At 41.3% G+C, this 23,475-nt stretch overlaps 1 protein-coding gene across 1 annotated transcript; it reads left to right on the forward strand.

The window, feature by feature from the left end:
• Positions 1-1,246: 1,246 nt before the first annotated feature.
• LOC116486815 (meiosis-specific coiled-coil domain-containing protein MEIOC-like) lies at positions 1,247-21,521 on the forward strand. The gene is made up of 8 exons (XM_032183297.1): positions 1,247-1,262; positions 6,250-6,381; positions 10,650-10,816; positions 13,262-13,363; positions 13,910-15,701; positions 18,140-18,274; positions 18,420-18,600; positions 20,544-21,521. Exons 2-8 carry the CDS (start codon positions 6,340-6,342, stop codon positions 20,795-20,797), a joined length of 2,673 nt encoding a protein of 890 aa, XP_032039188.1. The 5' UTR covers positions 1,247-1,262; positions 6,250-6,339; the 3' UTR covers positions 20,798-21,521.
• The last annotated feature ends 1,954 nt before the right edge of the window (positions 21,522-23,475 follow it).

Raw genomic sequence — 23,475 nt, forward strand, 5'->3', positions numbered from 1 at the left:
TCTGATTTCTGATGCAACGCTTGTGGCTGTCATAGGAGTTTTCTCTGATTTTGTAGGATGGATTTAGAGGCATGGCAAACACTTCATTTTTATTGCTTGGGGTGAGCAATGTATATTTTTAATTGTAACTCAGCTGAAGGATAGATTGAGATTTTTTAGGAAAAAAAAAAAAAAAAAGCTAGGGACTTGCTGGCTCTTTACTTCTTGTTTTTATTCCAGTCTCCAGAGTCTGTACTAATACCTGGCTGGTGATGGACTGTCCTACTCAGACACTGAGCTGCTTTCATTTATAGCTGTCTGACAAGTTGATTGCTTTGTTGGTTTGCTTTCCCCAAAAAGAGATGAAAATGGCTCTGTTAGCACTTCCCATTGTCTCTATGGATTTCTTAATTTGCTCAAATTATTTCTTTTGTGGAATGAAAGAACATGGTGTGAGGGAAGGATCAGGGTTCACCGTTTGTCTGAATTAAGGCAAGGACTTGTAGAAAAATAACATCTTTATAAGGAAAAATGTGTAAAAGGTGATAATATGTAACTGTTTAAGAGGAATTTGACAGAAAGTGGGGAGAAGGTAAGTCAGGTACGGCACTTTAGCTGGCAAGGAAACCTTTGCCTAACATAGCCTTTGTTTCCTGTAATGAGAATTAAAAATATAGGGTTCTGCTTGCTCACACTGCATCCTTCCCTGGTTATTTAGCTGGAGTGAGCTGTAGCTTTCAGTGGGGAGAACAGGAGTTGCAGGTGAACAATAGCCACTGACAAAACTTTCAGGGAATTATTTTTTCATGTGGAGAAGCAAAAAACACAGAGGTATAAGAGGCAACGAACTTGGTATAGGATCTCCTGTATTGTTAAATAGGATTTTACTATACCCCATAGCAATTAATTCTTCAGTGATAGCACTTCCTCATTACACCTTAAAGGCATTTGGAGGTATTGATCACCTGAAAGCAATTGCCTAGGAACTGCTATTCCTGTGGGCAATACGATAAGGTGCATTTCACAAGCACCAGACCCCTTTTCCTTTCTGTCTGAGCAGCAGTCCCCAGCTAAAATACTTCATCTGTGTTTGCCAGGCAGTTCCTGGGAGGTGCTGTGCGAAGGAGACTGCTCCAAAGGCTGCAGCCCTGGCTCCTGCGCCTCGTGGCTGCCGCACGACGGAGAGGAGACTACAATTCCCATAGTACTTCCACATACTGGCACTCCGCTGACATCAGACGCTGCATGGCTGGGACTGGTTGTAAAGCGAGGAGAGCAAAAATGTAAGCTCGGTGTTTCTTTCGCTTCTGGAGCAGGGGCCTTCGGCAGCGTAGAAATCTTTGCCTGCCAGGGGAAGATTTCACTTGCTGCGGAGGTGCTTGATACCTGAAGAAAACCTGAGGTGACACCGAAGGGCAAGCCACCCGTGCTGCTCGTGGCGGTGCTGCTGCAGCTCTGGGACTCCCCAGGTCTCGGGACAGCTGCGTGGAGTCCTCGCTTGATGCCCGGGCTGCCAGTTGGGCTGGGTGGGCCGTCGCCTTGCCCTCTGCTTTCCACTCTTCCTGACGGGTGGAGAGGAGACGCTGGCCATAGCCTGGCAACGGCTTCGTCTGCGTGTAGTAACCGGCTGCGCGGCGCCGGTCCCATGGCAGCACTGGTAGGAAGGGGAACGAGGTGCAGCGGAGGCACCGGCTGAGCTACACCAGCGGACTCACAAGCCCAGGGATCGGCTGCTGCAGCGTGTACAGCTGGTGCACAGCATCCCAGCACCTGCACCGCGTCCTCAGTGGCCCGTGGCGGGGTTGGGAACGCTGCCACGAGCGGCTTGGGGGGACCGTTCCCACAGGTTTGTCTCCGGGGAGCTTGATTCTCGCAACAGGGAGAGAATTAAGAGGGTTTTGTTGTTCTGTCTGAAGTCGTGCTGCTGTTTTAGGGAGCTGGAAAGCAGCTTTGCAGTGTAGTATTGCTCGGGTTGCTCGAATGCTGCAGTTTAATCGCTTGCTCGCCTGGCAGTGCCCAGCCTTTCAGGAGATCCCACACTACGACTGCCTGGCAAAAACAATTCTCCAAACACAAACATTGTGCAGTGTGGACCGCCTGAGCTTTCTATAGTGGCAGTGAGGGACTTACAAAGTGGGTCGGAAACTTGGGAACGCTTACTGTTACCCTTACTCTGAGACACTTAACTTTTCAAGCAGGTAATAGTTTTCCCTTAATTCCTGTTAACAATTTAAAGCTGTTAAATGGCCTTGGGATGTTATTTGCTGAAGTCTGCAGGCTTGAAGACTGTTTACTACTTGAATTTTACAGACAGAAGATGTGGCCAAGAGGGAAAAGCAGCTTTATATCTAATCATAGCAGTCTAATGAAATTAGGAGACAAATCTCTCTATAATGATATATAGTGTTTACAGTTCCTTGTACTGCTGACCTTAAAAATTCAGTTTGGCCACATATGCTGGTTTGTAACTTCAGAAAGTTTGTTTTTATACATGAACTAATTGACAACTTGAGCATTTATATGTCTGTTTAAAAATAACTCTAAAAAATACGTTTGCAAAGGCATTTTCAGTTAATGGAGTTTAAATTGTAGTGGACAGTCCACCTGTCCAAATGAATCTGGAAAAATATTTCCTAACTTCATTAGGAATTTTGTATTCCTAAACAAAGAGGTTTACTGGGAGTATGTCAGTACCAACAGTGCAGTTCTGCAGAAGCATGTCTGGAAGGATATCATCTGCATATTGCCTTTTATTTTTAATGTGCTTAAACCACCTTTGGGTTAGTTAGCTGTGACGTGAGGAGTTCAAAAGCCAGTGCCTGTGTAGCAGTGCCTTGTGTTTCCCTGCTCCACCAGGAGGTGATGGCTGTGACACGTGGTAAAAACTGAGCTGAAGGCGAATAAATAGAGGTAGCTGCTGTTAAGTTCCTTTATATTTCCATGAAGCCTACAGTGGGCTTAATATTTTATTAGTTAAAATACTTAAGCATATTTGTCAAATATTTTGAGTATCGTAGCCTGCTCACTGATAAAGGTGTTAGAGTAAACTCTCACTACTTCTGTAAAACTTTCCCTTCTCAGTCCCGAATCTGACCTTCTGGCTAAGGACATCCCACAGCTGAGTTGTGCCTGCTGCTCTTACAGCTGGCAACTTCGTGTCAGGGCTTTGTGAGTTGTGGGTTTTCTTTTTTAATTGGGGATTGGTGTGGTAAGACTTTATAAACAAAAACATCCTCTGAAACTCCAGGGTAAGGATGGGAAGCTTAAGTCACTGCCTGCAGATGGACTTGGAAATCAGTAGGGCTCTGCTCTTTGAGGTACTTGGGGTTCTAGAGTTTATAGATCATTAAAAACAACGCTGGTAACTCTTGTTTGTTTAAATGAATTGCAGATTAGGACTTTGTTTCTTAGCTACCAACCGGCAAAGTAATTCCTTATTTTTTAAAATTAATAAAGCAAAAATTGCAGCAAGTGGAGAGGTTACAAATCTGACTTTCTGAAATTGAAAACTTTGGGAAGGTTGAAGCTACAGCGCTTGCACCTACACAGCCCCACTTCTTGTGGATAAATCTGTATTGTGTGGCTTCCCAGGTGCTTCATTGGCTTCATTTCTTGCCATTGACAATCTTAAGTGTTTATTTTCATTTGTAGAAATGTTCTCCGTGTTGATTTTTATTTTCTATTTATTTTTTTGGCCAAGGAAGAAGCACCTCACAGAGGTAGTGGCATACTATTCCAGGAATGATCTTTTCATAAAGTTGCAGTTGAGGGGCAGATGGGAGATCCATCCTGCAGCAGAATTTCAGTCTTGTGGCTTTGTAAAGCAGACAGGCCTAAACATTAAAAAGTCCAAACCTGGTGTGTCAAAAAAAGAAATGAGGGTCTTCAGACTTAGCGCTTTACCCTTGGAAACTGATTTCTACAACCTGTAAAGGCTCAGGTAGGGGAAGTGGAAGCTTTTATGCCCTCTTCATGATCTACTTACAATATTAAAGTGATGTTTCAAATTCTTTTCCCCCCTATGGTTTGTTTTAGATGTAGCCCTGATGCTGATACTCTTCCATGCTGACATCAACATGGGTGCATGTGCACGAAGCCTCTCTAGGAGGGCGATGTAAATCCTTCAGAAGACACTGTATTGTATTATTTTTGAAAAACAGGCGTTCAGGTTGGCAGAGCTCACGTTTATCATCGAGGAGGAGCTCAAAGTTAAGCTTCACCCTCAAAGTTTGTTCAGTCAGCACAAGAAGGTTGTCGAAGCGTGTGGCCAGACGTGTATATAATTATAGCGGGGATCACGTTATCCTTGTCTTCACCAAGGTTCAGGGCACGTGGGGGCAGAAGCTCAGAAACCAGACTGTCTGCATATATCTTGAGAGGTCTCACTATTTACTGGGCTCACTATTTACCAGGCTCATTTGAAGTTTCTGGTGTTAACTTTAAGAAGTGCTGGTGGACATTACACTGGCATAAAGGGCTGGGGGACTGTTCTTTCAGGTTTCTGAAGGTTATGTATTTGGGGAACCCGTCCTTCCTCTGGTAAGCTTTGAACCATCAATTAAATGCTCTGAAATTGTGGGAGAGGTGGTGAGGTGTCTCGGCAATAATGGATTTCTGTAAATGCTACAGAATTTGACAGGTTTACACAGAAGAGAGCGTCCTTGTACAGAGAAAGGCTTCTGAGTAACTTCAGGCATTCATCGTGGCCTGCTAATGCAGCCCTATTACCACGAGCTCTGTGCTGGTGGCCCTGAGGAGGAGAATTGGGGAGGTCACAAGGCTGCAGTAGGGGCGATGCTGCTCCTACAGGGGTCTTGGGGCAGGGCACAAACGTGGAGGAAGGAAGCCAGTCTTTGAAAGAAGGAAGCCAGTCTTTGGTGTTCTCTGCTGATGGAAGAGTGGTTTCCTGCAGGTGCTGTGTTTGTCGTCGTTCATCTTTTCGCTCATAGTTCTTGAACAGTGTCAGAAGAAAAAAGGAAAAGTTAAAGTTTAAAAAGTTTAAATAAATAAAAAAAAAAAAAAAAAGTTTAGTGTTAGGTCAGAGGTTGGACTGGGTGATCTTGGAGGCCTCTTCCAACCTAGACGATTCTGTGAGGATGTATTGGCTGGGGCACAGAGATTGCACTCTTACCTCTCTTTTGGACAGCTGTATGAATTTAAAACTTGGGTGTTTCAAGCCAAGCCTGTGGAAATCCCACTTTTAAAGCTGCATGTAGTTGCAGTGTGTCACAGAGGAGAACATTTCGGCTAATCACTGCAGGTTTCATTAGGTCTGCTTTGGCAGGGGAACAGCTAATAAATAACAAGTAGTTAAAAGCTTTGTAAAGGTTAGCAGCTTAAATGTACTGACCATCACTGGTGGTGTAAAGAGACTGCTCATCACCTCTCCTGAAAGGAAGATGTGCAGGAAAGGCAGCACCAGGAGCAGCTGTGTGCACCTGAATCCCTTCAGTCTCCTATCATAGCTTAAACCCTGCATCGTAGGGGCCACGGAGCTTTTTTCAGGAGTTCAGAGGACATCAGTGCATCAAACGTGCACTGAAGGCCAATTGGTGCAAGAGCTGCAAGCTCAGTGCTTCCTAGAAGCATCGAGGTGCCTACTGGATGCTTCCCAGCACTGTTCCGCTGCTGGCTGTGGACTTTGCTGTCTGTTTGAGCATGTTTCTCTGCTAAAAGGTGATGGAAATGCTGTAGGAATCCCCAAAAAGCTGACTACTGACAACTGATTAATTCATCCAGTTCTTTGCTTGTTTCCAGCAGCCAAATGAGCTAAATGGAGACAAAAAGCACCACTTGTTGCTTCCACCAACTAATTCTTTGTGTCAAAAAAGATGAGATTTCAAGCCTCGTGCAGTTTAAATGTGGGCTCTGCTCTGCTGCATCCCATAACACGGGCAGCTGATGCTCACATACAGACGCAGGCGTGTCAGTAAGCAGCAGCAGCTTGACAATCTGCTTCCCAAAAGGGAAGCACAGAAGGGTAGACTCTTAACGTGTGTGAATGCAAGTGCTGCTCGCCCCGTCTGGGCCTCCATGTGACCCGTGGTCAGCAGCTCATGGCTGCCGAGCTTATTTTGTCATGGGGGATCTCAGCAAGAAAGGGATATTGTCATCGTTCTGCCAGCATCTGAGATGTAGGTGATCGTGGAGGAGCTGTGGGCATGGAAAGGTGGTGGGAGGAGCAGTGAGGGGCGGCTAGAAAAGAGTTTTATGCATAACAAGAAATACATTGACCTGGTAATGGTTGTTCTTTTTTATATTTTTTAATAGGCTAAATCTGTCCGTAAGAATCTAAATTTCTGCTTGCCTGGCAATGCTGCATACGGCAGAGAAGAGAACTGGCATTCTGCTACCAAGGACATGGTCAAGCCAAGTGCCACAGTTGGTCCTTACAAGTCACAGGTGGGTCCAAAGACGAAGTTTGCTTAAGGAAACAGAAATAAATACTTCTATAATATGTTTTTTTTTTCTAACTACTTGTATTGAATAACCGCATACAAAAAAATAAAACTCCTCCAACACAGAAAATGAAGAGAGTGCTCTGTTACAGCCAGAGCAGATCTCACTGCGTGTCAGTGCAGGAGATTAATCCTCTGCTCATGGCAGTCAGCAGTTCCTCATCCAGCTGGGCTTTGACAGGAGACATTCAAGGGCATTTGTGAGACTTACCACAAAGTCTTCTGAAGAACAATTACTGGAAATTACTCTGGATAAAAGTTCTTTGACCGTAAGAAGTGAACATGCTTAAATGTCAGTGCTTAAAACAAACAAACAATTCCACAGTAGCCCTTGAGTGTGCTTAATGTTAATGGGGCTATAGGACCCCTGTATTGAGCAAGCATCTCAGTGCTGTGCTCTCTGTAGGATTTTGATCCAGCTGTCAAAGGAAGCAAGTCTTTCAGAGCTCTCTTATTCTCAGAAAAAGTTTCCAATGCTTTGCTGGGAAGGAGCGTTCCCTTTTGTCCTACTAGGCCCTTAGGAAATTGAGATTTAGAAGGAAGTCTCCAGTAACCTGCCATCGTTGTTTTTTTTGTCCCTAATATCATGAGATCTGAATAACAGACCTATTTTCTCCCCCGTTTGTAGTTCTTATGTATCCCGGTCACCTGTTTGCATCCCTGCTGTTTAGTTTGAGGTATCACAAGAAGGCAACTTGTAGAATTCTGATTTTTTCACTAGTTTGTTTCAGAGAGTTACTAGCAGTGCCTCCCGAACGGTTAACTGGTTTGTGTGCTGTAGGTAAGAGTTCTTAGAGTTCTTAGTCACAAACACAAACAAAACCCACAATACTTTATCATATGTTTGGTTTCTCTTGCCAGGAAAAACAAGAAATAAACACTAAACGCTTATCCTGCCAAGAAATCAAAGAAGAATACACTCGATATAGAAGCAGTAATGCTGTTGTGGTGCTGTCACTTACTGGCATCACAGATAAAGTTTGACAGCTGCTCACAAAATGCATCTGTGAGCAGTGCTCTGCAGTGGGCCAGTCCTGCAGCTTTAGGATCCATGGCTGTAAAAGGACTTTTTCCTGATTTAGCTCAAATGTTTTTCTGGTAAATGCTTGAGTTTGCTTAATCCTCAGTTGTGATGAGCTTCCTGGAAGCTGAAAGCCCTCTGTGTGCATCTGAAGATACAATATTAGATGTCTCGAAAACAAAACAGTGTGCCCAGTTATGTTTGCAGAGAGAGCTTAGCATATACATGCTTCCATTTTCCAGGAACAAACTGAAGCTCTGTCTTGTTATGCTTTGGAAAAAAAAAAAAAAAATCCCCTGAGATAGTCTGTGTAGGTTTTAGATAGGGCAAGTCCCTTGTTGTTGTTTTGAGAGGTAGTTGAGTGGGAGCAGAGGTTTTCCCATGCTTTGCAGAGTGGGAAGAATAAAGTAAGAACCAGACTGCAGGAGTTGCCACTTGGTTTTGTTGGAGACAGCGTTTTGTTCATTGATTTACTTCATACATTTTTTTTAAGGTTGAAATTTGGAATGAAAGACATTTGTGCTTCTGCAGACAGCCCTTTGATTGCAAGGCCTGTTAGGGAGATTATCACTGTCTGAACCTCAGCAGAGAAGCTTGAAAATAAAACAATCAGGCAGCACGTTTTTTCCTCTTTATTTTTTACTCTAACTTGCTACTAGTTTGTACGTAAAGCCCAGGTGAGATTTCCCAGTTAGTTTGGAATTTTGTTGAACCAGATCAAAGGAGACTTCAGCGTTTTGGAAGTGCAGACTGATGGGGATGTGTGTGGGGTACGTGAAATGCCTCCTCTGCTGAGCTGTAGTCACATTGTCCTGCACAACTCCCATTAACAATGACTAATGGCTCTGAAAATAAAAGATACATCCAATAGTTACAGGTCCTATTTTTAACCTATGCAAAAGTATTTTTATACTTTAGCCAAGGAGTGTGATTTATCTCCATGCTTTGATTCCGAGGGGACTAAACAAGAGGCCATTGGGTCTCTGGGAGATGAAATATGTCTTGTATGGGATGTGAATGGAACAGTACAGAAAGTGTCCACTCTACAGGATGATACTACCTCTAAAATAACCTGTTATTTAATAGGGGTTTGTTTGGGTGTGTGAGGCAAGGTTGTAGCAACTGATAAGCCCTCACTTTAAGCTTTTTTCCATTCAAGTGTTCTGCAGTGTCAAAGGGCTGCTCAGTCCTGCTCCCAGTAGGAGCAGGCTTTGCCAGGTAACTCTGCGTTTTCAGACTTAGAGTCAGGAAGAGAGCCTTCTGAGGCTCTGGCAGCTTTCACTAAATCAAATTCTGGCTGAAGAGTTGTAGTAAGCAAGGTTTCACTGGTCTACTATTGAAAAATAGTCACATAAAGAGAGAAAAAATAATTTCACTTGGTATTTTCTCTTTTAAACAGATGAGGCATGAGGTAGTGATTGATACTGAGTTTATTTTTATATTATTTAGTTTAAACTGACTTTTAAAAAGCCTGTCAGTGACTCTAGAGAGACTTAAAACACAGTTTCACATTCAGACAATGTGAATTTCTCTAAAGCTCTTTGTTTCATTTTGGCTTGTTGAGAGCTTTAGAGCTATTTCTCCCATAGCAAGTGCCAGTCTCGCAGAGCTGGCAGTTTTGGCCACGTAACTATGACTTTAGTGACAGTGCAGTTTTTAATCTTAAAGCCATAAAATGAGATTTTAGTAAATCTGTTGAAATGTTTTTAAATATGAGGACCCACCTGTCGTCGTAGCACTGTTTCTTCCTTTCATATTCTGGTTTTAACACTTTTCAGGATTTTAAGTACATAGGTGAGATTTCTCTACAGTTATTCAAAAAGGATTTAGCAAACAGTTTGTTTTGTGTGATCTAAGGCTAGTTTGGCCATGCTGATGAAAGGTGTTTTTCTGTTTTTTAAAGCTTCCCTGCCAAAAAAAAAAAAAAGTTAAATCTGTCTTTCTGTACTTTCTATAGTTGCATTTGAAATGGAGGAGGTGAAGTGTATTTTATCCTCAGTCTTAAAAGAGCTCTTGCTCTCCATCCTCTGCAGCCAGGTAGCCAGAGTTCAGCATGGCTTTTAAGTGCTAGGATTTCAGATGAAGCTTTCGGCTGTGGTGCCTCTCGAATTCTTCCTGCTGACAGGTTGTACACAGAGGGGCTGAAGGTGGTGAGAGATTAGTGTAAGGAAGGGATTCCTTTTATGCAGCAAGGTTTTTTTTTTTTTTTTTCAGTCTACCTACTGACCGTTCACTTACCAAGAACACGAATTTCTGAGATGGTTTCAGGAAGGTGGGTTGAGTTCCAGAAACTGAAAGGTGGCATCTTGAATGAAACGCATCTTGAAATAGGAAAGCCCCTTGATAGATTTTTTTTTAAGCTGAGATGTTGGTGTTTTTCTGTGCTTGAAAAATCACCACTTACTAAGAAATACTTCTAGAAATGGTTGGGGAAAAGAGGCAGCTAAATGTTCTCCTTGGTTTACACCTTTCCCTCCCTCCTGTGGCCTCTTGCAGCTTCTGCTACAGCTGGCTGCTTCTGCTGGTGTTGGTTTGAGACTCCCAAACCTCACTTGCAGAAGAGGAGTCAGTACCCTGTCTTGACTGGGGAGCTTTACTTAGGAGAACTGAAGGGACCTAGTTCAGTACAACATTATATATGAATTTATATTTTTTTTCAGGAAAGCTTGAGGTTTTATTCCAGGACCAGTACTCGAAGAGAGGTTACTTTTCTTAACCCCACTTTTCTCTGAGGTTTACAGATGTCCTTCCCTGCTTACATGGGGCTCTCTGTAGGAATATTTCGGTTCTCAGGGTGTATAGCAGGGGTAACTGCTGTACTGTTTTCCCAGAAGGGATGTGGATGCCTGTGACATGTGCGTTTCCAGTCATATAGGCTAGAAGACTCTGAGCTTGTCAACTTCACACTCAAAAACCAACAGTGTGAAATCTGTAGAGAATTCCTGTTATTGTACAGTAAGTAATCTTTATTTCTTACTTTCTTATTTTTAGGAGATGCATTATCTTGTCAGATTTGGACTACCTTAAGGCAGGGAAAGGAAGAAGTTTTAGACAGTATCCTTTTATAATACTTACGTTTCATTTCCCTGACAAATTATTTAGCTCCTCGTATAAAAGACAAGTTTAACTTTGCCCTTACTGCTCTCTGGCATAAACATCTAATGTTAACAATTTTTCCCTTTTCAACATAGGTAAATAGCAAGAAACAAAAAATGGACACTCAAATATTTTCCCCATTACTAGGGGCAATTACTAGCACGCCACCTTCGTTGGAATCTTCCCAGCTGTATAGCGACTGGTCAGCACGTGGAGAAGACAACAGCACAAAAACATCTTTGCAAGACTGCACAAAAAAACGGTATGAACCTTCTTGGCATAATCTTACGATGGTGTTCTGCAACACTGAAATTGTTCCTGAGCAGCACGAGTGGGATTCTGGGTTGTTTCAAGAAGAGGTTATGGGATAACCTTGCCCATTTTGGCCCTTCAGTACTTGAAGGGGGCTTAAAAAATGATGGAGAGCAACTTTTTATGTGGAAGTTGCTGCTAGGACAAGAGGGAATGGTTTTATACTAGAAGAGGGGAGATTTAGATTAGAGGTTAGGAGGAAATTCTTCACTCAGAAGGCAGTGAGGCCCTGGAACAGGCTGCCCAAAGAAGCTGTGGGTGCCCCATCCCTGGAGGTGTTTAAGGCCAGGCTGGATGTGGCTTTGGGCAACCTGGTCTAGTGGATGGCACTCCTTCCTGTGGGACAGGGCAGTCTTTAAGGCCCCTTAAAGGTCCAACCCAAGCCATTCTGTGATTCTGTCTTCAATAGACCCTCAGATTACTGTGTAGTAGTTGGTGTAGAGTTTGTGAGAAAAGATGAGGGAGTCTGTGTACGTGTATCTATGTAAAAACTTAGAAGTTTGGTAAGGATAGTACAACTTCATTGCTAGGGAATGAAATGGGAAACTGCCATGAGAACTCCTTTAAAAACAAACACAAAAACCCTCTCCTTCCTTGCCCCATCACTCAGTGCTGCAGCTCATAACGATCCTGCCTGGTGGTGCAGTGTCATGGAACATGAGCAGTACGGAGGGTGCTGGACACAGATCAGATGTCAGTGGTACCCATTTGCTTCTGAAAGCAGAAATACGTGCAGCACTGCTCTTGTCGCAGCCTACTGTCTTCATGTGCCCTTGACTAATGCACTCAGGTTTTCATTTTATAATACATTAAAAAATGTGTTTCGAATGCTGGCGGAATGCAAAGCCCTTTTTGGCTTGCATCATGCAGTAACTTGAACCATGTATTAAGAATAAATAAGTGAACTTTCAAGTCAGCTAAAATTAGCTGGTTTACTACACAATTTCCTTTTCTTGATGGAAAAGATTAATGTTCTCTTCTGAGGTTAAAAGCCTTGTTTTCCCCCTAATTAAAACAGACAGCTTTAAAATGCTCTCAGAGAGGGGAGGATCGCTGAGTTCTCTGTAAATTACAACAGGCTTCCTGATTTGCACTTCTCTTGGGTTCTCAACCTTAAGACCAAAGCTATTTTATCGTTATAGCCCTCCCTTGGATGTCTTATGGAGTCCTCTATGGTAGATCTCTGAAAAGATCACCATAATTCTTTAGCATTTGACACATACATCACTTTGAAACTTATCAAGGAAAAAAGGCAAAACCAGAAACAATTTAATTCCTCTGGAGAAATTCACTCTGAGTCCTGAGTATTGCAGGCACTTGTGATCCATCTGGTCTTAGTAATGCAGTAAAATTATTAAAGGGACAGAACGAGGCTGGGCAAATCTACCATGTCCACTGACTACCCCATGTCAGTAGAGAGTAAATAAAACTGCTTTTTGGTCATGATAAGTCAGGTGGGCAGACAAAAAATCATGACTTCTGTAAAATCATGAGTTATATGAGGATTGTGAGGAGTAGGGAATGAGTTCATAGTATACAAACTAGGGTGGCTACTGTGGTTTTATTGTATACTACAATTAAAATTGGAATGTTGATCCATTTCAAAAGTTGAAATAATTTAAACAGTGAATTGATATTAGGCTTCTCACTCCTTTTTTCTTAATAACACGTGCTGGCAGTATAATGCTGCTTTATTTTGGGGGCTGGTTGGTGCAGACTGACTAGCTCTTGACACTTGCTACCAGTGCTGCTGTCGGTGCTAGCGTTTCTAGTATCAATCTCGCTGTATTTAGAGTCACAGAACGTCCTGAGTTGGGTTTGTATAAGGGAAGGGATAGTTGAACACTTGGTGTTGTCACAAACACTTAACAAAATTCTGAGTTTTCCAGCATGGGATTACAAAGTGGTTCAATAGGTCTTAAAAATAAAATTTCATTTAAAAAGTGATTAAGATTAAAACAGTGGATCTTTGATATCAAAATTGAATAAATCAGAACCCTCAAGATTTTGAGAATGATGATTGTATTCACCCTACAAAGCGAACAGTCAAGATTTGAAGAAATGTTGTGTTCAATGAAATAGTTGCATTGATTGGGAAGAGGTCTTTTGGTGCTCCTGTCTCTTCATGTAACAGCTAGAGAAATCTGCAGTGAGGCAAGAACTTAACAATTAGGAAACAACAAAAGAACTTGGTTCTTTTGCTTGTTTTAGGCTATAGAATTCACAAATGCAGGAAGAGATTTCTGTATATTGCTGCTGAGAATATATTAAATTCAGAACACTTAAGAGATGCTGCTAATGCAAGTTAAAGATCAAAAATAATATTTTACCTTTTTCTTTTACATGTTTTGTGTAGGAGAAAGACATACTTATGTAGACTTCGTATTTTTTTCAGGGCACAAGTAAATCTCCCTTATTCTGGCAGTGGCCCTGATATGTTTGGGCTCGTGTCGAGCATTTTAGAAGAGCCAAACAAGGCAGAACCAGTTACAGATTGGTAAGTTTATTCTGAAAATTCTTTTATGTTGCATATCACTCTTGCATTCTTTTATCATCCATATACATTTTGGATGATTTCATAGAATTTAGAGGTAAGGGTCTTATAAATGTCCTTAGATGTGAAAGCTTTTTCTTTTTTTCATTTCTAACAGTTTACCTTGACCACTTGTTAAAAACTTGTAGTCTCATCTCAAAGCATTTGGAGGAAAAACTTCATTTTAAAATAATAGGTACTTGACTAAATAGAGTCAAATCTAAAATATTGAATCTAAAACCTCCAGTGCTGAATATATATATATATATATATATACATATATATAAATAAAATAATTATAAACATGAGAGGACGATGTTGGCAGTCAGATCTCTTATTGAACTACAGCAGGAACTTCCCTGCCCTGAAATTTTGTAGGAGAGCTCTGTGTGACTAGAATGTAACAGGGGGACTGTGTTAGGGGCAGAAACGAACCCTGAGATGTGAACTATTGCACTGTATAAAAAAAGTGTTCAATTATTGCTGGAATTTTGTTTAATTTCGTTACAGGAATTCTCTTTCAAGATTGTTTCCACCAATGTGGGGACCTGATCTTGGGAACAATGGTGAATTCTCAGGGCTTTCATCTAAGCACTCTGGAGAAAACAAGGATCTTTCAAACCTGATGTGCACACAGAACTACTACCAAGAGCAGCTGCAGAAGTCGCGTGATGTGGAGATGCTGCACAGAGGGTTAGAAGACCTTCATCTCCTAGAGTCTTGGCTTTCTCCATCTGGCCCTTGCACTCAGCCTGATAACATGCTGAAGAACAGTTATCCTGACAACTCTTCTTTCCAGAACAATAATTCAATTAACCAAGAAGGGTATTCATTTCCCAGTGCCGACTATAATCAGCACTTGTGCAGTTACAACCACACGAGGTTAAATGGGGACTGTGAAAAAATCAGTCCCCGTTTTAATTTTTCTTCTAGAAACAGACTTAAAGACGATGCTAGCATTCAGAAAGAGTATTGGAAAATCGAAAGAACAAGGAGCAACATCACGAATAATGACACACATGAACAAACTAAATATTCCTCTGATCTTTCCAACCAGCCTGTTGATGACTCCTGGGATAAAGTGTCCCAGGACAGCCACTTCTTTTCTAAAAGATATGAGAACTTTACAGCTGCTCATGAATCACAGTCATCTGTTCACCCATCACTATATTTTTTCAATCAACCATCTAAAGAAAATTTTTCTGGAGTGACAAACAGAAAACCACAGGAAAGCCACATGCAAAATGGTCATCAGAGCTTTACTTTGGGGGATGCTTTTAATAACAATGAATCTAAGATCCATGCTAGTCCTAAAGAGTGCTCTCATAAAACTTCGGAGTATGATTTGTCTGTCATAAATATGCAAAATGGGAGTTATTCGTCATACCACACGTGGCTGGATGGAAAAACTGCAGGTCCAACAGCTGCATCGGATGTTATGTATGGAAAGCAGCTGATAACAAGCCCCCAGTCATCTTCTGGGGTTTCAACCATGTCTGGTGGTTCTCCCACCCATCACTCTGTAACACACTCCTCCTACTTCTCACAGCTCTCCCCCGTCCTCCCTTCAAGGAAGGATGGAAGGTTACACCCTTCAAATGGTGTTTCTAATAATTTGGGACTTTCTAATTTCATCTCAGAAAACCAGAAGCAATTGAAACCCTTTGGACGCTCGCAGCACGAGTCCTTGACCAGTAAGGAGTGGCAGCACCGCAAATTCCCCACAAGTTTTTCATCCAGCTGGTTAACACAGCCCAATTCTGTGAGCGAAGACCCCGAGCTATTCCACAGATTGCAAAAAAAGCAAACGCAAGAAAACGGTAATAAAGATGATAGAAGAGGCAGAAGGAACTGGGTTCCCCATTTTGGATATGCAACCCCAAACCGCCCACAGTTCAGCGTGTTCCAAAAAAAGCCTGAACAGAATGGTGGTGGCATGTCAGATCTCATCAGTCCTCCTTTTCTCCCCTCCTTCCCACTGATGGCTGATTTTAAGCAAAATCCCGGCTTCCCTCCGTTTAATCACCACCTGTTTTCATCAGCAAATAACTTCAACTTCCCCCCTTCGCCCTTTCCGTTCTCAGAACTTGTTGATCTTCTTCATTATGACGATTTTAACCGCTTGAACCCTTTCATCAGTGATCTGTTTTGTGGGGAAATAACCACACCATACTTTGCCTTTCCGACGCCGTTTAACAAGTACAGGCCGCCAAGAAATCGCAGCGGACCCGCTAATGAGCTTCATACCCACCTGGAGGAGTGTTACGAGCAGTGGAGAGCTCTGGAGAAGGAGAGAAAAAAGGTAAGCCATAAATAAATAGCTTTCTGTCAAAGCTGGTGATGGGATCAAACAATCAACAGAGAGCAGATGCTCTGGCACTTCTGCGGAGCAGAGGGTTCTGTTGTCACACTGTTAGATTTAAATACTTCAGGTGCCATCTGAAACATTTATTTTCCCTTTCCACTCAGACAGGGCTGCTGACACGACATTTTTCTCCATTAACCTGCAATATTTACTACAGCAAACATAAGTGTCACTGGCCAAAGCACTGAATTATCTTTAGCTTGGATGCTGGTTTTTAGTTTTATGGTCAATAAGAGATCACCAGCTGCTTGATACTCATTCAGTACGCTTTTGTTATGATTCTGGAGCCACTGACCATATGTGATGATAAATAGGGCCAGTGCTAGCACAGGTGATTCTTGTAGACTGGTGTTTTATGCACCTCCGTGGTGTAGATGTTTATATTATGTTCAGGAATTGCTTTTCTTGTCCCACCCTATTTCTCCACAGCTAGATCTTTAAGTGATGTATTTGAAACCCAGGTTCTCCTTTTCCTTAGCGCAGTCACTTAAAGAGAAACAAGATAAACTTGTGTTGTTTTTTATTTAATTAAGCTAACAGTCATCCTCAAGTGTTTTTGTTTCTTCTTGTTTCTTGTTTTTACTAAATCTTTGGCTTAGTGAAAAAAAAAAAAAAAAAGAAGGAAAATAATCCTGGGCACCCTGTACACAGCTGTAGAAGACACCTGCAGTGTCTTGAGTGGATGTGATTTCTCCCAGAGGTTCCCATTTGTACCTCAGATTCTCTTTAAGAAATTCTGTCTGTGAGGGGACCATGCTCCTAATAAATGTCTTACTTCTAGGAGTGAAAGCTCTGAGCTCCGAAGGAGCAGGAATTGCTTCCCCAGGAAGAGTCAAATCTCCTAACTCTGCAGCAGGTCTTGGCAGCTGCCCTGTTGCTTATCTACAGTCCCAGCAGATACACTGAGCACCTGCTTTCTGCCTCTGGTAGGGAAGTCTCCCAACCCTTGGAGAAGAGGCAGGCTTCTGACCCAGCTGGCTCACTGGAGGGCACTTCTTTCTTTCTAGAGCTTTGGAGATCTACCTAGAACTGCTTGTCTTGTTTGCTCATGGATGCCCTTAACTCTTCTCTGCCTGTTCAGTTGTCAACCAGGAATTTGGTTGTGGCTCTTGTTTGGACAAATGCTGGTTGGCAGGGAGTAAAACTGTCAGCAACTGCTCTCATGCTCCTGACAGTCTGAACTATGCTAGGACAGTGCTGGGGCCTCTGTGTCAGTGTTGTTTAGCTCATTAGGATATTCATCTCACCTTTCCTTTGTCTGTAAGAAGGGTTTGCTCTTGAGGTTCTCGCCCTTCTGGTGTTCTCAGCCTGCATGCTCTCTGAAGAGGGTAGGCACAAACTCCTTGCGGTGGGACTTGTGTTAAAGTCTGACACAGCGAGCGTGGTTCTTCTACATCTCCCTCTTCTAGGGATCTGTCGTCAACAAAATATTACTAATTGCCCATTTGGAATTGCCTGCAGTATTAAATTGGCTATAGATTGACAGCTAAGAAACAACTTTTAGTGTTATTCTTGAATACTTGGTGGGGTTTTGTAAATTCGTGACCCTTTCTCCAACTTTTTTTTTCCTGAATGTCAGACTTCAAGAGTTGACTGTAAGTGCAGTCATTAAGCTCTATACTTAATGATCCTGTGTTAGGAGAAAACAGACACCCAGTGGTAAGGATGCTAGTAAAGCAAGAAGGAAGAGACTTCAGCACATGTTTTTAGTCTGAATGTGGACTTAACCTTACCCTGAACTGCAGCATGATACCTGATCTTTGTCCTCAGTCCCTTTTGTACAATGAAGAAAGACCAAGGTAGGGAATCCACTGCTAGTTTTAGCTCTTTTTATACTCCAGGTACAAGAAGCTCCTATCCAGGACCAGCTTTGGTGGTGCTTAGTCACTACTTGTGTTGTATACCATTTGGGCCAGCTCCTTTCTCAACAGAGAGTCTGGCAGCTGTGTTGATGACTTTCAGAGCCAATACCAGATTGTTAAATCTGGTTTAATTCTGATGCAACTTGTGCTCCTGTGACCATCTGTTTCTTTTGTTATGATCATAATATGCAACGATAGATGCAGTGAGAGACAGAGTTTAAATAACTGGTATAGAGAATAAGAAAGGCTCTGCCTTAGCCTATGCTCAAGGTTGGTTAAAATAAAGCTGCCCAGAGAACTTTATTCTAAGGTTGAGCTGAATTAGAGAAGTATTCTTTTTCTGTAGCTGGCTGTACATCTAGCCATAGTTGGGAGTGTTTTTGCTGTGAATGCAGTCAGAAGCAAAGATAGGAAGCAATCTTCTAATGCATTTGAGAGCTCTTAAATGAAAACCTTGGTTGTAATTTTGTGCTGCTTTCAGACAGTTAAAATGGGTATTCATTTCCCCTTCAGACTGAGGCTGACCTCGCAAGAAACTTCCCAGGAAAGCGCGTATCTAGCTCAAACAACACTCCTGTGTCTCGGCTGCCTGCTAACCCATCCCGCGTCGATCGCTTGATCGTTGACCAATTTCGAGAACAGGCCAGGGTAAGATTTCTTGAAATATTGTCTGGTGAGTTCTAATACCTGGTTAAATGCTTCATTTCTCTTTTTTTTTTTTTTTTTTTTTTTTTAATTTTAATAGAGGGTTATAAATAGTTAGCGATTTTGGTGTTTTCAATGTGTCTGGTAGGTGCTCACCTTGATAGGGAGAATGGAAAGGCTTCGTGGTGCCCCTGTGCACGGTAACATACCCGCGACGTTGGAACACCACAGGGAAGCCATCCACGTAACACAAGCGAGGCGTAAGGATGAGATTGTTAATGCTGCTAATCCGCAGAGACCAGGAGCGCTGCGCTATAATAATGAGAAAGGTAAATACTTTCCATCTGGTAGTTCTTGGAAAATATTTTCCAAAGATTTAACTATGAAAATAAATTATTTGAATTATGCAGCAATTATTTTATCTTCAGGGGAAAAAAAACAGTTGTAAAAAAAAGTCTAAACCTGCCACTTAGGTAAAATTGTTTTTTGAAGAGCTTTTTTTTGTTACTACATTAAACACTTTGAGGCCTTCTCCTCTTTAATAAAAGACAGATATAAAATCTGATTAGTGATATTATCTAACCAGATGTAGTTCTTAAATCAAAATGTACTCGTTCTTAAGTTTATTTTTTTTATAAGTGCTGTTTGACTAAATCTTTTTCTCTTTAGCTTATAAGATAAAAAATGTGTTGGTGCTGTGCTACTTCATGGTGTTTACCTTATCAATGTCACAAAACCACCAGAAATTAGACTTTCTAATTCCTAACTTCTGTTAAAGTAAAGCCAGAATAATTTGCAGCAGAAACATGTATTTCTGTAGAGACATTGTGTGCTGTTCTGCAGTGTTTTTCTCAACTGTCACAGCTGCTATTTAACTAAAAGATTAACTTCAAGAATTTACCATAAGTCTGTTTTCTAACTGACTTTGAAAGCATATTAATTGCTAAAAAGTTAACAAACTGTATCTCGTTACATATTACAAATTGCTATTGGCAAGCAATTCTTAGAAAGTAGCCATACGATATAGAACTGAGGGAATTATGCTTTACATACTAATTTTTCTGCGAGTTGGACAAAGCAGACTTTGCTAAAGTGGCATATTAATTGGAGGAAATGTGCTCATAACACAAACATTTTCATCTACTACTAATTTATCAGTACTAAGGCACAACGAGGAGAAGTTGTATTCCCTTCTAATAGAGTAGGGTACATGGTAACTGCTGTTCAGTGTAATGACTGTACAGCTGCTACCTCCAAAACCTCAATGCTTAAAGGTGCAGATCATTACTTTTCTTCAGAAAATACCCATCTCAGGAAAAGGTTTCCAGAGGGGACTCCACTTCCCTGGCCTCATATGGATCCATGCGCAGCGCTGGCCTGCGGCTTTGTGGGATAATTTTCCTCATAGGAGGGGAAAGCTTAACTGTAAAGAGTCAAAATACTTAGTTTTCATGAATTAGGTGTCAAGCATCTTCTTAATTATGTCATATACTTAAAAGTAACAGTCCTGTAAGCAAACCACTTTTAAAAAAAAATACTCTGAAAGTTGTATGATATGATTTGAAATGCAAGTATAGGGCAGGAAGTAAACATCTTACAAAGAAAACCCAACACCAACCATGTTTTTGTAACACTTTTTTTTTGACAACACAGTCAAATTACGTGGAACCATTATGTCAGCTGTTCTGTGTTGCACTTGTAGTTAAGAATTGCAATTACTTCTGTCGCTAACACTGACGTTTCTAATGTTGATATGGTTCTGAAGAAGAGTTGTGCTGCTGTTGCTTGTCAAAGTTTAGTCTAAATTGCACATAGAAAAGCCTCAGGTCTGTTTTCTGCTGTGAAATAATTTTGCCCTGGGTTCTGCTGCTGATTAGGTAGCCAAAGTTCGGCAGCAGGTCAGTGCTGCTGGCAGGTAGGCAAAGGAGGAAAAAGGGATTGCCTCCAGCTCCTCTGGCTGGCCTGAACTAGGTACTTTACTATCATACTTGTTTAATATCATTGTAGATAGAATAATTAAGCCTAATTAATGTTATCAACGGAGACTATCGCAGGCATGGTGATTATGCCAGTGAATTTTAAACATGATTATGGTTGCTCGTAGTGTGAGATGTTAGAGCTATCGGTTGCAAGAGGGGGAATAACTGCTGGAATTCAACTGTTGCAGTAACAGGGTGCAATGTTAGCTGCTTCTTGGTCAACTTTTGTGTATTTTCAATATATTATCAGGCTTGTGTGCTAGTTTTACCCATAATATATTTTTTGGTTGCAGATGTTTTGGCTCTGGCAGCTGCCATTAGAGAGTTGGCTGCTTCCACGCGCAAGGCTCGTACTGCGCTGTGGTGTGCACTACAGATGACTTTGCCAAAAACCTCTTTAAGCGGCCCAGTACAACAGGATGACATTGAAAAGGCCTTGCAAGAGCTTCGTCCCCCAAGCACAAGCACACAAGAAAGAAACAGCGTGGAGCATGAAAAAGGAAGTGAAAAAGAACAACCTGAGGAACCCATGAGGATTCTGGATTAATAACAAATACTTGAAGGGAGGAATAGGGATGAGGATTGAGAGGGAAGGGCAAAAGGCCTGCCTAGTACTGAGGGGGGCATTTTGATGGGCTATCGGAAAGCAAAAGGGTTAAAAATAACCAATCAGTGCTGCAATTCTATTACTGTGATTCTGGTGTTGAGAGACACATCCTGTAATAGTGTTAATGCAATTTTAATATTGCTGGTTTTGCAATGTCTGCTACATAAGAATTTTATTATTAAGAGGAACTAAACAGTAGCTGAGCATTTCCTTGTCTGCTTATCCAAAGCTCTGTATCAGCTGTGACTCAAGCCATGACCCGAGAAACCAGTGAGACCAAACTTAATTCTTTTGTTAATGATTTAATTTAGCATACTTAAAAGAAGAAAAAGCAACACATTTGAAAGGTATTTAATTCAGGTGTTTTTTTCTTTTGATTCTTTTGCACCATGATGTAGTTTCTTGAAGTGCCAAAGTGATCAGTAAGTAGTTTATATCCTGTCACAGAGCAGTCCACCTCCTGTAGTGTTTCTGTGAGCAGGAGTCGTTGATCATTCAGGTTATTGCTGAATTTAACGAGAACAATTGGTGTTTCCTGGTGATTCCATGAGATGCTTCAGCAGTTGTGCTGCTGATTCAGTTTCTACCTAGACCAATGTAGACTGAGATTTCATATCCTTTATTCCATATAACAACGTTTTACATCTTAAAAAAAAAAAAAAAAGATTTTGTAGATGTGCAGTAAGCACTGCATTAGTAGGCAATGTAAAATTGTCACTCAGGATTAAAAACTAGATGTATTGATTTCTCACTGGGTTCAGACCCGTGAACTAGAGAACATAATATGCACTTAATTAGAAAATATTTTTTGTTACTAATGGAAGTTCGTGGTACTATAATTTTTCAGAAACATTCCATATTTATTTTAATATGTTTATTGAATGTTTATTTAAAATTTGATTTTAGTAATATAATGTTGCATCTTTTGCTAAACCTTCCGAATAATCAGATTTAACAATTTACTCAGGAAATATGTATATTATAATATAAATACACACGTGGTATATAGGGATTTTGGGTGGGAAGGGATGTTTGCAAAATATTTACGCAAAGCTAACTATGTACTAGATTACCAAAGCTGTTTAATTCATTTTCCGCATGGAAGATTTTCACTTAATTGCTGTTAACTAGTCTCCGTTTTGTGGCTTAGACAATCAGAAGTGTCGTGTGTCAGTGTGGATGTTCAGGGTGAGAACTAGAAAGAGGAATTCCAGTTTTGTTCATAGGGCACGTCAATATTTTAATGCTTTAACAGCTGTCTTAATGGGACAGGATCTCTTAACATGCGCTTGTAACCAGCTGCGGCTCCTGGGTGCTGGGATATTGGCAGGTGGTTTTGGAGAGCAGGTCTTGTTTTAAAAGTCTATTAATTATGAAGAAAGGTTGAAAGACAAAAATAAGGACTTATTTGTGTTCCATAATGTTCGATGTTAAATTCAACACTTTGTGGATAAATAGAATTGTCTCCATATATATGCACTTGCAAAATGTTCAGTAGTTTTGGATCTGTGAATGTTTCTAGAACAGATACAGACTCAGTAGTCCCATCCTTAACTGGAAGGAGGCAGTAACCACAGAACCCCGTAGATGCAAGGTTACACGAGCCCCTTTGTAATGCACTGAATAAAGCTCAAAAGCTGGTGTTGACGGAAATCAGAATCTTAGTGTAGCAAGATCGCTTTTTCCTAAAGAAAGTGAATTCAACTTAAATGAATATTTACAGCCTTAGCCTAAAAAAGAAAAGGTACTGAAGAGTTATTTTTAGTGTTTTCCTTGTGTGCGTGCAGTTTATTTGCACAAATTAATTTCAGAATTTGCTTTTGTGAAACTAATTAACTATACTTCACGGTTTAGAAAGTGGAGTCTGCAGTATTTCAGTTAATGACTAATCTTTAATTATGGTTACTGTGCTGACGGGAAGTCAGAACTTGGAAGCCTTGATCTGCTTTTCTGTTTACAGAACAATCGTGGTCCTGCGGGATTGCTTTGTGGTGGTGGATGTACAGGGCGTGGTAGGTCCTATACTGTATCGCTTGTGTGTTAATTATTATTGTGAGGGAATGTGGTCTTAATTGGTTCATACCATAGTTAATGTGCCTTCAGCCGTCTCAGTTTTCAAAACCAGTAACTGTGCTCACTCTGTTTTTTCCACTGCAGTTTAAAACCTCCCTTAAAAAGGGTTACGGTGGCTGCGTTTGGCTGCAGCTAGCACCTGGCACGCTCAGTCCCATTGCTCGTGGGACTGCCCAGCACAAAGCTCCATGGCTGCAGAGAATTATTGGGGTCAAATGTGTTCAGTACGGGACATCCCTCATCATGCCCCACACATGCAAGCACCATGTGCTCAAGCTTCACTTTGCCTTGCTCTGCTTTCCTCGAAACCCCAGGTCTTCATATCAAAATGATTTTGTGGCCATTTCTTTAAATTATTCAAATATAGATAGCACTGGACCTATGAAGACCTATTTCAGAATATTCAGTTCCATTGTTTTCACACCCTTTTATATTTCAGGGGAAGTAGCTCTCTATTTTATCGAGTTGCCACTTAGAGTTGCAGTAGCTCTGGCAGTCATAAAATATTTTTAGCTGCCTCGTGTTTAATTGTGCAACAAGGCACA

The sequence above is a fragment of the Aythya fuligula genome, chromosome 2 (genome assembly GCF_009819795.1).
Source record: "Aythya fuligula isolate bAytFul2 chromosome 2, bAytFul2.pri, whole genome shotgun sequence".
Classification (NCBI taxonomy): domain Eukaryota; kingdom Metazoa; phylum Chordata; class Aves; order Anseriformes; family Anatidae; genus Aythya; species Aythya fuligula.

Coding starts and splice junctions, on each gene's coding strand:
- LOC116486815 (XM_032183297.1), top strand. CDS start 6,340: ATGGTCAAGCCAAGTGCCACAGTTGGTCCTTACAAGTCACAG. Junction 15,702..18,139: donor TGGAGAAGGAGAGAAAAAAG/GTAAGCCATAAA, acceptor TTTCCCCTTCAG/ACTGAGGCTGACCTCGCAAG. Junction 18,601..20,543: donor GCGCTATAATAATGAGAAAG/GTAAATACTTTC, acceptor TTTTGGTTGCAG/ATGTTTTGGCTCTGGCAGCT.